At 39.2% G+C, this 15,436-nt stretch overlaps 2 protein-coding genes across 2 annotated transcripts; both read left to right on the forward strand.

The window, feature by feature from the left end:
- Nucleotides 1-490: 490 nt before the first annotated feature.
- On the forward strand, nucleotides 491-1,432 carry LOC308350106 (olfactory receptor 52H1-like; the record flags this gene model as incomplete). The annotated part of the gene is made up of 1 exon (XM_080815110.1): nucleotides 491-1,432. One exon carries the CDS (start codon nucleotides 491-493, stop codon nucleotides 1,430-1,432), a length of 942 nt encoding a protein of 313 aa, XP_080671236.1.
- A 9,233-nt stretch (nucleotides 1,433-10,665) lies between these two features.
- On the forward strand, nucleotides 10,666-11,616 carry LOC308350050 (olfactory receptor 52H1-like; the record flags this gene model as incomplete). The annotated part of the gene is made up of 1 exon (XM_080815051.1): nucleotides 10,666-11,616. The coding sequence occupies one exon, from the start codon at nucleotides 10,666-10,668 to the stop codon at nucleotides 11,614-11,616; it is 951 nt and encodes a 316-aa protein (XP_080671177.1).
- Between the last annotated feature and the right edge of the window lie 3,820 nt (nucleotides 11,617-15,436).

Raw genomic sequence — 15,436 nt, forward strand, 5'->3', positions numbered from 1 at the left:
TTATTATATCAAAACTATTGTTGGAAACATAGTATTTGCTGTATAAAAGTCCATTACTCGCAGCTCATCCCATGTAATAATTGTAATATTTCCTGCTTGTCTCCCTCCCCCACTCTCCCTCTTACTGAAATACACAAACCTCTTCTCCTTACATACAATATGTTTTCTGTTTTCCTGAGCCTGGGCCTATCCCACATAATCTACATTAAGAAAGGAACATAGTTACTGAGGTTTAATCATATGAAATTGCTTACCTCCAAAAATAACCCTCCTGTAATGTGTATTCATAAAGGTATAAAGGAAATAAAGTGGGGCCACTGGCATCGAAAAGGGACAATAACAAGTCAGTTCTATAGGTGCCAACATCCAGGGGACAGAGGAAGCCCGAATGTGACAGTTGTTGTCCCCCACCACGGTCAGCCCCAGCCCAGTCTGACAGCTGATTTGACTTCGGGGCTCCAAGGCCAGACGGTCCCAGACTGAAGAGACCATGTATAATCTGAGCTGTTACAATCCCAGTTCCTTCATCCTTGTGGGAATGCCTGGTCTGGAGAGGTTCCACAGCTGGATCGGGATTCCCTTTTGTGTCATCTATGTTCTGTGTGTTGTGGGCAACTGCACCCTTCTCTACCTCATTGCTGTAGAGCACAGCCTCCATGAGCCCATGTTTTTCTTCCTCGCTATGCTGGCTACCACGGACTTCATCCTGTCCACGGACACAGTGCCCAAACTACTCAGTAACCTCTGGCTGGGCTCCCAGGAAATTACCTTCTCTGGCTGTCTCACCCAGATGTTTTTCCTCCACTTCAGCTTTGTAGTGGACTCAGCTATCCTGTTGGCCATGGGATTTGATCGCTATGTGGCCATCTGCTTCCCCTTGAGGTACACCACCATCCTGACTCCGCAGGTGGTCATCAAGATTGTGGTGAGCATCATCGTGAGGAGCTTCTGTGTCATCTTGCCAGATGTTTTTCTGCTGAAACGGTTACCCTTCTGCGGGACACGCATCATCCCACACACATACTGTGAGCACATAGGTGTTGCTCGGCTTTCCTCCGCTGACATCTCCATCAACATCTGGTATGGATTTTCTGTGCCTCTCATGACTGTCTTCTCGGATGTGATTTTTATTGCTGTTTCCTATACCTTCATCCTTCGTGCTGTCTTTCAGCTCTCATCTCAGGGTGCCCGCCAGAAGGCCCTCGGCACCTGTGGTTCCCATGTCTGTGTTATTCTCATGTTTTACACACCTGCCGCCTTCTCCATCCTTGCTCATCGCTTTGGGCACAGTGTCCCTCGACATGTGCTCATCCTGTTTGCCAACGTCTATGTGGCCATCCCCCCTGCTCTAAATCCTGTTGTCTATGGAGTGAAGACCAAGCATATCCAGGACAAATTTATTCTGCTCTTCTCTCTAAAGAAGACACAATGAGTGGGGAGGGTCACTGAAGGAGTTGTTTAGGTAAAATTCAATTAGGTGAAATTTTATGTAAGGCGGGAGACATAAAAATAAAGCTGTAACTCCTATTATCCTGACATTTTAGCGTTCTAGCCATGATCAAAGTATGGGAAGGGAGGAAAAGAGAGAAAATCTTCTAGACTTTCAGAAAATCAAGGCTCTTCTTGGTTCAGTTTTCTCACCACCTGAATGAAGAAGGTGATGATGGGTACACAAGAGCACTAATACTCAGGCTTATATTTTTCCTGCTAATTTTGAGATATTTGAAGGCTAGGTATTTCCCAATATACAGCTCACCCCTGTATTTCTCAGTTCCTGAGTTAAAGACAAAAGTTCCTGTATTCCTTCTTTTAGTAGCTGTCAATGCTCTCAACTACCAAACTTTCTGCTTTGAGCTCCATGGGAAGTCTGCTTCTCCCTCTGACCTTCTCCCCCTCATGCTTTCTCTCACTCACTCTCTCTCAAATGGATAAATAACATCTTTAGAAAATAAAAATAATCATGATAGCATAATATTAGTTAATTTATTTAACAGATGAGGAAATGGAGATTTACAAAGATTACAGAAAGACAATTAGTAGATTTAGGATCCCAAACCAGGTCTGTCTGATCCAGAATTCTTTATCCAATTGCTTCATGAATATCCACTCACTTGAATGACTTACAAACACCTCCCACTTAATTTTTCCAAACTGACCTAGAAACTCACTAACTTCCTCCACAAAAAGTGCTCTTCCTTTTCAGTGTTCTTCTATGGTGAATGATGGCACTACCACCAAATGAATTCCCAAGCCAGAAAACTGTGGCTTGTCCTTGATTTATCCTATGTCATGATCTAGCAAAATGAAGTCAATATTTGGGTTAAATATTTTATTTCAAGATGCTTATAAGTCACATCAGTAGATATATACATGAGATTCTCACTTTTATCATGACCATAGAGCTTGCCTCTCTCCTTTTCTATGATCTGTCCCTCTGAGAGTACTTCAGAGTCGTCTTTATAAAGGAGTTCCAACCCTGCTCCATTCAATCCACTCTCTCTATAAAAGCTAGAGTGGTCATTTTAGAATTCATATGATTGTGTCACTTTGCACCTCGCATCTCCTCAATAATTCCATTGTCCTTAGGATCAATGTAAGGAATGGAAAAATCTTATGAAAAGAACGATCTTCCGTAAAAATCAGAGCTTTACATTCAATTTATATTTATTTACACTTCATTTATGTTTTTTCACTTAATTTTCACATCCCTGACTCTTTGAGCACGTAATTTCAGAAGAGATGTTCTTTGTGTGTGTCATACTCAGTGTCTGGTTCTTTAAAACAACAGCAACAACAACAACAACAAGTTGGTGTGAGTAGAGTGTGTATTAAGTAAAGCTGGGTAGGAACCATCTATGTGCCTCTTAAGAAACTCAGGATAAAAAAGTGCCCATTTCCTACACTCTCCGCTGAAAAAGAGGTCATAAATTTAAATTACTTGGGAATAAGAAGTAAATAGTAAAGTTGGTATAAGGTGGTAAGATCCTCTGTGTGGGGGGGGGATCTGCATGTGTGTTGACATTTTCTTTTATGTCTGTAAGCCCTTGGGGAATTTAGAAGATGCACATCTTTATCCAAGCCACAATTACAAACCATCATACTTATTTGCCTATTTATTTGTCTATCACACCTACATGATGAGCTCCTTGAAGGCAGAAACTTAGTCCTAGGCATCTTCTTATGCCCTTTTATATGAAAATATCTGACACACCATGTGTTCTCAATAAAGATTTCATTGATATTCAAACTGTATTAGAAACCCCTTCTTGATGTCATTATCCTTAACTTTTCTTTTCTTCCTTCTTTATCCAGTTTAGATTCCAACGTATATTATTGCAGCCATTGTCTTGTTTATCCTAAACTCAACTTGTTCTAAACTCTACTGTGTCTCTTACATACTCCGTTGAAAAAAAGGACTCTTAATGAATCTTAACGAAATTAGCCTTGTATTTTGGGGAAGTTAGAGATAAGGACTGCACAAGATAGGCTGATACTACTATTGATGAATTAAGGCTTACGCCACCATAGTTGCCTACTTTCAGCTTCTCCAATGTATCACATTTCTCCTTGTCTCTTCTACCTGTGCTTTCTCTTTATTCTATGCCCGGCAGTTCCTGTTTAGGTTCAACTAAAAATTCCCTCCTATATTCCTTTTTCAGTCCTGTATATTAGATTAGCATCGCTCCTATACATTCTCATTGCACAATGGGCCTTTCATTGTAGGACTTAGCACAACTTTAATAAGATGATTGGTTGTATACTTGATTGTTTAGTGTCTGTTTCTCCATTATATATCATCAAAGACCAGACTCATGCCTACTTTGTTTACCATTGCATTCCTATCATTTACAAGCTCCTGGTTTGTAATAGGCATTCAGTAAATGTTTGCTGAATAAAAGAGTTGAAAGGAATGAGGTCTTTTAAAAGATTTATTTCTTTGTTTGTTTGTTTGTTTATATTATGTTAGTCACCATACAGTACATCATTAGTTTTTGATGAAATGAAAGAGTTTTAATGAATGAATAAAATCCTTTTTGTTTGGTGAGCATCTACCTGGATTTGTAACTCTGCATAATCAGAGAGAAAATTAAAGAGAGTCGTGGAAAAAGACTTATTTTCTCCACAAGGAGGTGATAGCTGTTTCTCCACTTATTCTTCAGAGCCTTTCTTTAATGTAAACATTTCTAACTTATTTTTCCCTTTTTAGAGATGCAGAAACTGATTTCCGGAACAGTGAAAGTACTTTGTTAGAGCACAAAGGAAGGGATGAGCAGAACAGGAAACATTCCACATGGTTAGTCACTAGGCATTGAAAGTAGCCGTTCTTGTGGATCTGATGGGAGGTCGTACGTAGGGTTCTGTTGGAAGGATGAGACTTACCTGGCTGGCTTGCTATGATTTTCAGATTTGTGTGTGCTTTGTGTTAGACATTTGTCCTAAACACATAGATTAGCAGCCTGTAGCCTGAAAAATGGACTAAATACTAAGTTAATGATGATTCTCCACTGAGGGAAGATGGACAGAACTATCAAGCAAGACTGAACATTGAAGTGAGTATCTGAGAGGACAGGCCTCTTCACACCTGGAGAGATGCAACCCCAGGCAGAAATATCTCAGGGTTTTGTTCCATAAGGCTAGAAGCTGATGTTCTTCAATCCAATAGACATTTATTGATTTTCCACGATGAAGTAACCTCAGTCAGGGATTTAGAGAATGAAACAGTCTCTGCACATGAAATTTTAGGAGTTCTCTAACTGGGCTGACACATGGTAGAATGACTCTTCCCAGACTTTCTTTATCAAATTACTGATAAAGCTAGATCCAGACCCCACTGAGATTCAGGTATTCTAACATCACGGATTCCAAACTTTCTAATCCACCACTAATATGAGCTGAGGTGTAAGTTTCTAAACTGGGAAAGTGTTAATTTGGTTGAATCCTTGTTCATGTCCCACACTGACTTGAAGCCTTGGGACCTGAGGCCTATAGGTCCTCTGGGTTCACAACCTTCTGTTCGAACCTGTCTTTGATCCCTGGGGATGCCAAGGGAAATACATTTGCACTCTACTCTTCCAGGCTCTGTGTTGGTCTTCCCTAATGTGAGCATGATCTTATGTCTATCCCTTATGTCCTTTTGTCTGTCCTTACTAATCCTGGAACTGCGTCTTTTGTTCTTTGGTCTTTTTTTTACCTGCTGTGTTCCTGCACACTCTGATCATCACCTTGCCTTTGCAAAGCAGTTCCGGGACCAGGATCTGCAAGGTATAAGCCCTTGGTGCGCATACAGACCTATTAGGGAGTAATGGAGTGCAGCCGATGAGGAAAGAAGCTGGTGAAGAGGAAAGAGGGGGGTGGGGAAAGAAGGGGCTCCAAGAAAGAAGAAAGGACAAGATCTGAATTCTACAGATAGATTATAGAGCTGACACTCATGCAAAGAGAATGGTGTGAAAGAGAGGTGTCTATTAGGACGTTAATTCTGAGCCCCTCCCACTTATATTCCTAGATGTTTCTATGATTTTTCTAAAGATCAGAAATGCTATGGATGTATAAACAAACAAACAAACAAACATTAGTGGTCATGAATTATATAGAATTGACCATTTCAGACTGGGGCCAGTTACATGGAGACTGAAATTTCATATTCTATCTCAGAGTTTTTTTTAGATTATCTTGTATGTGTAAGCATGGGTTTACATATGTGGATGCATTTGTGAATGAGTGTCCTGTTGTTCTTTGGGATGATGTGGGCAAACACCAAGATATCCACACCCACCCTATACACCATAGCCAGACACAAATACAAAATGAAGTCGAACAGTTGTTTTTTGGAATGGGTCTTAAAATAGTCCTTTCTTGACCCACGAACCAACCACGGATATTCTTTTCCCTACAAGGGCAGAAGAAAGATATGCACATAGACACATTTAGCACAAAAAAGAGACATAAAGTCAAGGTATGGACAAAACAAAATAAAATAAGACAAACTTGACTTCAAGTTCTTAGAGATGGAAGAGTTCACTGATGTTTCCATACCTTTACTACTCCTCTATCACCTCTCTATCAACTGGCAAGTCCTACCGATACTGTCTTCTCAACTTTCTGAAGTCCCTTAAGCTCTTCTGTTACATTAACTTAGGCTGTCATTTTCTACCTCACTAGAGTAATTACACTCGGTTCTTTGTTTACAGAATGAGTTCCTATTCCGTCTGAGTTCTTATTAGGTCTTATAAATAGTGTTCGAATAAACAAATATATTTAGATTTCACAAAATAGTTTTAGTAGCTTAAAATAAACTTAGAATATTTTCAGGCTTCTTACATGCTCAGAAATCAATTGTATCCTACATGAGTTACCTGCTTTTTATATATAAGCCATACTTGATAAAATTGTCTAGTTTGGGGACCATATGGAGGGAGATAAATCTCTGACAAACTTTTAATTTTACATAAATTGGTTTATTTAGGTTTTATGATTCTCATCAATCACGTTTGTTAATGTATATTTTCCTGAATGTCATTACATTTTGTTAGAGCATGAGAATTGATTTCAAAATACCATTATTGTTAAAAATGTATCTGCCTTGTCATTAGAATTTTTTTGTCTTTTTAATCTGGATTTCTAAAAACTTTTTTAAAAAGATTTTATTTGTTTATTTGACAGACAGACATCCCAGGTAGGCAGAGAAGCAGACAGAGAGAGAGGGGCAAGCAGGCTCCCTGCTGAGCAGAGAGCCCCATGAGGGGCTTGATTCCAGGACCCTGGGATCATGACCTGAGCTGAAGGCAGAGGCTTTAACCCACTGAGCCACCCAGGAGCCCCTTATCTGCATTTTAATCATTCTGTTTATGTAGTTCAGACTGTGGCTTTAAAGACTTAACTCTACTGATTGTATTTTTTACTCTTTTCTTTTTCAAGTAATTGATTTCCAATTGTGGATATTTAATATACTTATATTATTACTTATTCAGTTGATAATGTGTTTAAGACTAACATTTTGCATCTTAAAGCAGCTTTTATTACTTTTTGAAGTTTTGCTCCTTAGTGAGTCCTTGGAGACATTTTCTAGTCGGTATCTACCTTTTTGTCTTTCTGTCTCATTTGATATTTGCTGGTTATTTATTCACCTAAATAAGTTTCTTAAAAACCTCAGTCTCATACACATTTCAGGTGTATACACTTCATTGTTTTTTTTTTTTAAGATTTTATTTGTTTATTTGACAGACAGAGATCACAAGTAGACAGAGAAGCAGGCAGAGAGAGAGGAGGAAGCAGGCTGCCTGCTGAGCGGAGAGCCCAATGTGGGGCTCCATCCCAGGATCCTAGGATCATGACCTGAGCCAAAGGCACAGGCTTTTAACCCACTGAGCACCCAGGCGCTCCGAGGTGTATACCTTCCTAGTATAAGCTAGTGGTTTTATTAATTTACATGTATCTTTTTGATTCCTGAGGAATTTTATTTTCCTTGGTGTGAATCGTGGGTCCATAATTTATTGTTAATAAATAACAAATAATTTTCAAGCTACTTGTGGGATTATCCAGTATTTTCTTACTGATCCTTATTCATCCAATTGCATATAGTATTATAAAAATTATAGCCAATTTTAGGGCCACAGATTCTGCTCTTTGGCATATTTATTCTTGAGCCAGCTGTATACTATATAATTTATTCATGTGTTTAATTTGTTTTATGTGTTTATGCATTTAGTACATATATTCAAGTTAATCATGCCATTGTATTTTAACTCATAAATGGCATAATCCCTCTTTTTATAATCATTTAAAACATTTTCTTTACATAGTTTTTACTTTTAGAAACTATTCTGAAATTATGTTACCCTTTATTTTTATTACCAGGTAACCTTCTCTGTATCATTCCAATTTCAGTATGGGTGCTGTAGGAGCCAGCACTATTTTGTCATCTTTTGATTGCTATACACATAGCATTACCTCATTCTTTTTCAAAGCTATATACTCTTCCACTGTATGAACATACTGTAAATGATAAAATCATTCCCATATTAAAAATTAAACTGGTGCCAGCATTTCAATTTGTATTTTTCATACTAATTTCAATCAAATTTCATATTATATATCTTGCTGCTATGAATATCTTTTTAAAGAGATTTTATTATTTATTTGAGAGAGAGAAAGAGCGCCCGTGCATGCATGAGAGAGAACACACCAGCAGGGGCAGAAGGAGCAGGGTGGGGGGGCAGAGCGAGAAGCAGACTTCCCAGTGAGCAGGGAGCCCGACACAGGGCTTGATCCCAGGACCCCAGATCATGACCTGAGCCAAAGGCAGATGCTTAACTCACTGAGCTACCCAGGTGTCCCTGCTGTGAATAGCTTTGTGTCTTTTTTTTTTTTTTTTTTTTAATAACTGTGTATTTGGAAGCATTCCTATATTTGGAACTTCTGGGGGTATGTGCATTTTATGTTTTTATACACATTGGCAAATTACTGTCTAAGAATGTTACACAACAAACCCTTCTAAAATAGTTGCAACAACTTTCTTCCTCAGACCCTTCACAGGATGGATATGATCAATAAAACCATTGGTCTTTTTCAGTCTTTCTTAATTGATAAATAGCATGCTCATCATTCATGTTTTATTGAGTGTAATTACTTATGAGACTGAGAATATCCTACGTATGTATTATATATTAGAATTTCTTCTTATATGACTTCATTATTCACATCCATTGACAACGTTCCACATCAAAGGGCTTTGTTTTAGTAATCTGTAAGAATACTTTGAATAAATGTTTATGGAATTCCATATTTTCCACTTGGATTAATCCTTAATTGTGTTGCTTTTGCCATGGAATTTATTGCTTCCTGTTTTATTATTTTTTCTCTGCAACGGTCTGTCCCTCCAATTTCCATTTTGTCCTTCTTTCTTCCTTTCGATATTATCTGGGTGTATATGTGGTAGGGGAGATGGGATGTGGGCAAGGTGGCCTATACATGATTTTGTGGCAGTAAATAGGGAACCAAAATTCTGGATCTGAAACCTAGCTGAGGCTTTTCTATACGTTGGCCTCTGCTGTAACTCTATTTTTAATGAAATGGACTCCACCTAGGTTTGAGCACCGAGGATATTTTCTGTTGCTGACTGCCAGCCTTGCCATTTCTTCCTATCTGAAATTATAGTCTTTCCATTTTTCTCTTCTTTCTAGTTGGAATAGACTTTACATCACATCTGCCTTTAATTGCTTAAGGCAAATTGGTGCATCTGAGTTAGAATGCAGAGGTCTTGATGGGAGATGATAGCATGGGGGAGAGAGCAGTCAATGCAAGCATAGAAATACGAGGATGTAAGACAAAGATACTTAGGGAATGAGCCCCTATCGCATGAGCTTGTTTGGAAGATGAGTGAGATGACTGTGTGTGAAAGAATCGAACTGAGATAATTTCGAGGTATCCAAATTGAGAAACCGTGCTATACTATCATTTGCTGAGTTGGGAAATATTATAAGAGAAACAGATTTGGAGCAATGGAAAGAGAAGTAGGGTAGTTTGGAACATGCTGAACTGGATACACCTGTGGGATTTCGAAGATGGCAGGCATGGGGTAGCTAGTTTCAACCCGAGTAGAGAGGAATAGCTTCAAAACTACAAACATCAGAATCTTAAACATAGGAATCACAAAGTCATGGCATTTGGGGATATCACCCAGGTGGAGGTTGTTGACCTAGGAAGCAGCAGACATAGACAGAGCACTATAGAGTATCAATATTCAAGACCAAGTAGAAAGAAAAATGAGAGACTACTGAAGTTGGAGAAAAAGATTTGCGTATCACGTCACAAATAGAAGAATTTTGGAGGAAGGACGCAACTGTTTCAATGAAGTCTCACAAGAGTGAGTCGTTATATAGATTAGCCTGGGGAAGGAATGCTGTGGTATAACTTTATCCAGAGACTGGGCTCCCCCTGCTGAGATATCTTCTGTGAGGGGAGGAGGGTTCTGTTCTTTCCTTGAGACCAATCTGACATAGTGAGTTCTTGGTGGGTGTCTTTTCTTAGAAATTTTCCAACCTGAGAATATCTGAAGGCAGAGTAAATCACCTGAACTTTAGCTTTTAGAGGGGAATAATTGTCTCCTCGTTATGTTGGTGAACTTTGTTACAATACTGACAAGAGCCAGGGCAGATGTTCTGTTGTGGAGAAAGAGAGAGAAAGAAAAGAGACTGCATGGTCTACTTGGGTGTTAGACATGGGGCATGTCTTTTTTTAACCCCTTGACCCCCCACAGTTGTTATTCCAGTTCACCAGGGCTGGGACTTTACAGTGAGCTTTGTTCCAAATCCCTAACTAGTCATTGTCTCTCCACCTAACTGTATTTTGGGCACCTATTTTCCTAGAAAACCTCCTGGGCTGCTGGTAACTGGGCTGGTCTAAAATTATAGGACAGGAGTTATGTGATTTGTGTCTCTGGGAATAAAAATATTTTTATATCATTTCTATTATGACTTAAAATTATAATGAAAACTTTGTCAGGTATTGATTAGTAAAGAGAAGAGACAATTGATAGTTTATCACTTTACAGAGCTGAAAGTGGGGGATAATATTGAAGAAGGCTTAGATGGTTATCTGTCGATCACTGTAACAATAAGCCATTGATATTTTTATTTTCAGTCTATGAGACGTATCCAGTCCAAGACCATGGTGGCCTCATTCAACTTGAGCAGCTTCAATCTGGGCCCCTTCATCCTGCTGGGAATCCCAGGGCTGGAGGAGTTCCACGTCTGGATTGGGATTCTCTTCTTTATTATTTACCTTTTGGGCCTTGCAGGCAACAGTGTCCTTCTCTACCTTATTTCCATGGAGCGCAGCCTTCATGAGCCCATGTTCTTTTTCCTCTCCATGCTGGCTGCCACAGATATCATCCTGTCTAATACTTGTGTACCCAAAACATTCAGCATCTTCTGGCTAGGTCCTCAGAAAATCACCTTTCCTGCCTGTCTTACTCAGATGTTCTTTCTCCACTACAGTTTTGCCATGGATTCTGCCATTCTGCTGGCTATGGCATTTGATCGCTATGTTGCTATTTGCTTCCCCCTAAGATATACCACCATTCTCACCCGTCAGAGTATTACTAAGATTGTAATGGCTATTGTTGGCAGGAGCTTTTCTATCATCTTCCCGTGTGTGTTCCTATTAAAGCGACTCCCTTTTTGCCAAAGTCTCATCATACCACACACATACTGTGAGCACATAGGTGTTGCCCAACTCGCCTGTGCAGACATCTCCATCAACATCTGGTATGGCTTTGCTGTACCTATACTGACTGTTACATCAGACCTGATCCTGATTGGCATCTCCTACACTCTCATCCTTCGTGCCATCTTTGACCTTCCATCCCAAGATGCCCGCCAGAAAGCTCTCAACACGTGTGGTTCCCATGCTTGTGTCATTCTTATATTCTACACACCAGCCCTGTTCTCTGTTCTCACCCATCGTTTTGGTCACGATATTCCGCACTCCTTCCATATACTGGCTGCCAACCTCTATGTAGCCATCCCTCCTGCACTCAATCCAATCATCTATGGGGTGAAGACCAAGCAGATTCGGGAAAAAATCATCCTACTCCTCTTCCCTAAAGGGAACCAGTGACATGAGACTGAGAGCTTGGGAAAGGAAACAGGTAACTACATTGACTTCAGAATGAATTTCATTTTTTACAGCTAAAATATGTATAAGGGGGATTTAAACACATATGAAATCCTAAAAGTCCTCCATGTGCTGGAGGAATCCGAAAGATAAAGTAAGGAGGTAGATGTCAAGAAAGGCAACAAAAAAAGTTGAAGGAGCTATGTCTGCTTGAAAACATAGATCAGACAGAAATTTCTATCTCATTTTGAGATAGATTTCCAAGACTTACGGGATAAAATATTGATTGTATATAATGTGGAAGAAAAAAAATAGAATATTATTCTTAATTAACTGGTTAAAAGAGATAACTAAAGGTCTAACAATTTGAGCTATCTTTGTTGGAGACTTTCCAGATGAAAGTTGGTAAAGCTAACAGCAAATGATTACCATCCTTACGAATCATCCAGGAAGATTAATCATTGAAAAGCATGGTTCTCAAACATAGATGAGTACCAAAATCACCTGGGGGATTTGGTAGAAATGCAAAGTCCCAGGTTCTATCCTTCTTCAATGGACCTCTGTGTTCTTTAACAGCTCTCTAGGTGATTCTGACACCTAAGAAATTTTGGATCCTTCCAAATCTGAAAAGTCCTGGTCCTTTGAAATACCCATAAACTTAGTTCTTCTAGTAATTTCCTAGGCTTGGAAGTAACATAGCTGTCTTTCATGCTCCCCATAATTGCCTCTTGCTTAGTATTAGTGATCCATCTTAATTCCATAACTGTAAATATCATATCATCAAAATATATTATCAATTATATCTCTTATTATAATCTTTGAAGGATTTCACTTCTGGCAGAGAAAATTCTTCTCATGATGATTTTAATGAACACAGAGATGACCCATTAATAACTTTGTGTGGTAGTCTCTAAGGAGAGCCATAGTACTATATTTCATCTCCCATGCTTTTCTACTTAATGAGCAGCAAAGATGACAGAGAGTATAAAGCCAATTGCCCACTGGTTAAACAAAAGCTATGGAAAAAATCATTCCCTGGGAGTAGGAGTAGGATTGGGTCCTTGTTAAGAAAGCAGTAGTATTAACCTCCTCCTGGATTTTTAGAAACTATAATGGTCTAGTGACTGTAATGTGACTCTCCCAATATTTTACATAGGAGGGTCAATTGCAGCTCTCTATCTCAGCATCACCAGAGTGTGTTGGCTGTGTAGATGGCAGATTTTTTCTTATTTCTTGACTTCACAGGTCTTCAGACTGAAAGGAACTGTGTTCAGGGATCTGCATACAAGGAACTGAACTGAAGGAGCCCTATTCACAAATGCCCTGCTAAAGAGGTTGAGATCCTGGATTTTGAACTAGTTGCATAATAGGAATGAGACCTTGGGAATCTTAGGGAAGAGGTGAACGTGTTTTGTTTTTATTTTTGTTTTGTTTTGTGACTGGTTTTGTATGTAAAAGGAGATCTGTGTTATTATGGCCTAGGGTGCACTGTTGCTGGTTTTATTTTCCAAAGATGGCCAAAACCATACAACGCATCCTATATACCTTTGTGCAGTAGAAATCCTGCTATTTCTCCAAGAGGTGCTGTGTAATTCCACTCCCCTCTTACCTTGGCTGGTCTTAGTGATGACTTTGAAAAAACGGATGTGATAGATGTGACATTTCAGGATATCCAAGGGTGGATTATAAGAACCCTTACATCTTCTTCAGTGGTGCCTTTGGGTAGATATTTGCTTTTTGGACACTCTCCCCAGAACACAGCCACCATCCTGTGAGCATCCCAGACTGCATGGAGAGTTCATGTGCTTAACAGCCTGGCTGTGCTACTAGTTATCAGCTGGAATGAACTGCATCAGTTGCTTAGAATTACCTGCAGCTCCATCCACAATCTGATTGCAGCCTCAGGAGAGAAAGAGGGAGGAGGAGAGACCCCAAACTACTGCATGTGTGATCCCGGGGGATCTACAGAATCATGAAATAATAGTAAATTGTATGAAACCACTACTTTGGGGGGAGTTTGTTATGCCATAATAAATAATTGGAAGAACCTGACTCTCAGTACTCTGAATTTTTCTCTAAAGATCTTGACCATCCTACCTCAACTACTTCATTCCTGATAAACACCATAGAATTTGTGTTTCCACAAATTCACGCAAATTATTAATAATCTAAATTTTAGGCATTCGGTTCCTGACCCATTACCTTCTATTTTCACTCTCGTGAATCTCAGTTCAATAATCTCTCTACTTTTTCAATGCATTTATAATGAGTTGATCTTATTACCTTCTCACATTTCCCCATTCTGCTCCTTTTTCTCTCCTCTTTACCAGCATTAATTTTATGATTCATTCTTAGAATTACTGTTGAATACAAATCATTTCTCTCCTTTCACCATCTTCTTTTTGCAACACACCTACACCGACAACCCCACATACTTCACTGTGCTGTTCCAGTCATTTATTTCTAAATCTGACTGCTCACTCTATGTCTGCAGCTATGGAGTAAAAACTGTAAATACGCTGACTCATGTTATTTTAAATTTAGCATTGCTGAACTAAGAATGTCTTTTTAGTTATAAAGAGACCACAGTAACCCGATAATGATAGGGAAACATAATTTCACTTAGACAACAGAAACAAATTGGGACTTCTCTGTGCAAGCTGGTGTATATGCACCCACGTTTTATAATTCGTGGCAATCATATCACATTTCTCTATTTATTTTTGTACTCTTTTTTATGGTTTTGTTTTGGGGTTGTTGGGTTTTTGCCTCCCTCAGGCCCTAAGGTCCCCCAGCAAGTAGCTGCTTCCCTGGGCTGTGAGAGTGGCTTGGGCAGTTTTCTGGCTCTATGTGCTGTTTGGTCCTGCCAACTTTCAATATGTGGAGTTATGGCATCTCAGTGATCTAGAACCTCCCAGGCCTTGCCTGGTCCCAGACAGAGCACCACGCACGTCATGCGATTTAATTCTGCTAAGGAGCCTCTGTATCAAGTGCTATTATCTTATTATTAATATAATATAATTAATGTAATAATATTATGATAACATCCCCATTTTGTAGATGAAAAACTGAGGCTCAGAGAAGGTATTACTTTGCCCAAGTTCACACAGCTAATAAATGGAGGAGGTGGGACTTAACCCATACGATCCAGTCTCAAAATCCACATTCTCAATCACTAACCTTAAAAAAGCTTGGGAAAGGTACAATGAGGGGAGTAGATTAAGTTTTAAATGCTATGCACTGGCTTACCTACCTTTACTAAATTTAGTTTCTTGAAAAAAAATTTCCTCACCACTGGTGTGTGTACACGTGGATCTCACTAGCTTTCCTTGGACATTGGGACTGTCCACTTCCCAGTAACATAGCCCCCCTTCCCCCCATGACTGGGTAACTTCCCGTCATTCTTGAAGACCCTCAGGCCGCCATCACTGGTGCCTAGAGATCCCAACCGGTCCAGAGCCATGACTGTCACACTACCAATTAATGAAATGCCCTTGCTGCCTCAGTATCCATGCCTCTGTCCATGGCCTCCTAGAGCTCCTCTGCCCTTTGCAATCTATTCAAAATTTCTCAGCTAGTAAATGTCAGACCTGGAATTCAAATCTATATCTCTTTCATTTTAATTTGTTTTATTTTCTATAGGTTATAAACTCTATATTATAGAGTTTATATAAATATAGAATATCAACTCTAATATAGAGTATAAACTCTATGAGTTGCACTAGATTATGTATAAGTTTCTTTATACTTCTGAATTACTTTCTAAATATCTTGAACTAATTTACACACCAACTTGCATGAAAGGAGTCACAGAGAAATTTTA

The sequence above is a fragment of the Martes martes genome (genome assembly GCF_963455335.1).
Source record: "Martes martes genome assembly, chromosome: 10".
Taxonomy (NCBI): Eukaryota; Metazoa; Chordata; class Mammalia; order Carnivora; family Mustelidae; genus Martes; species Martes martes.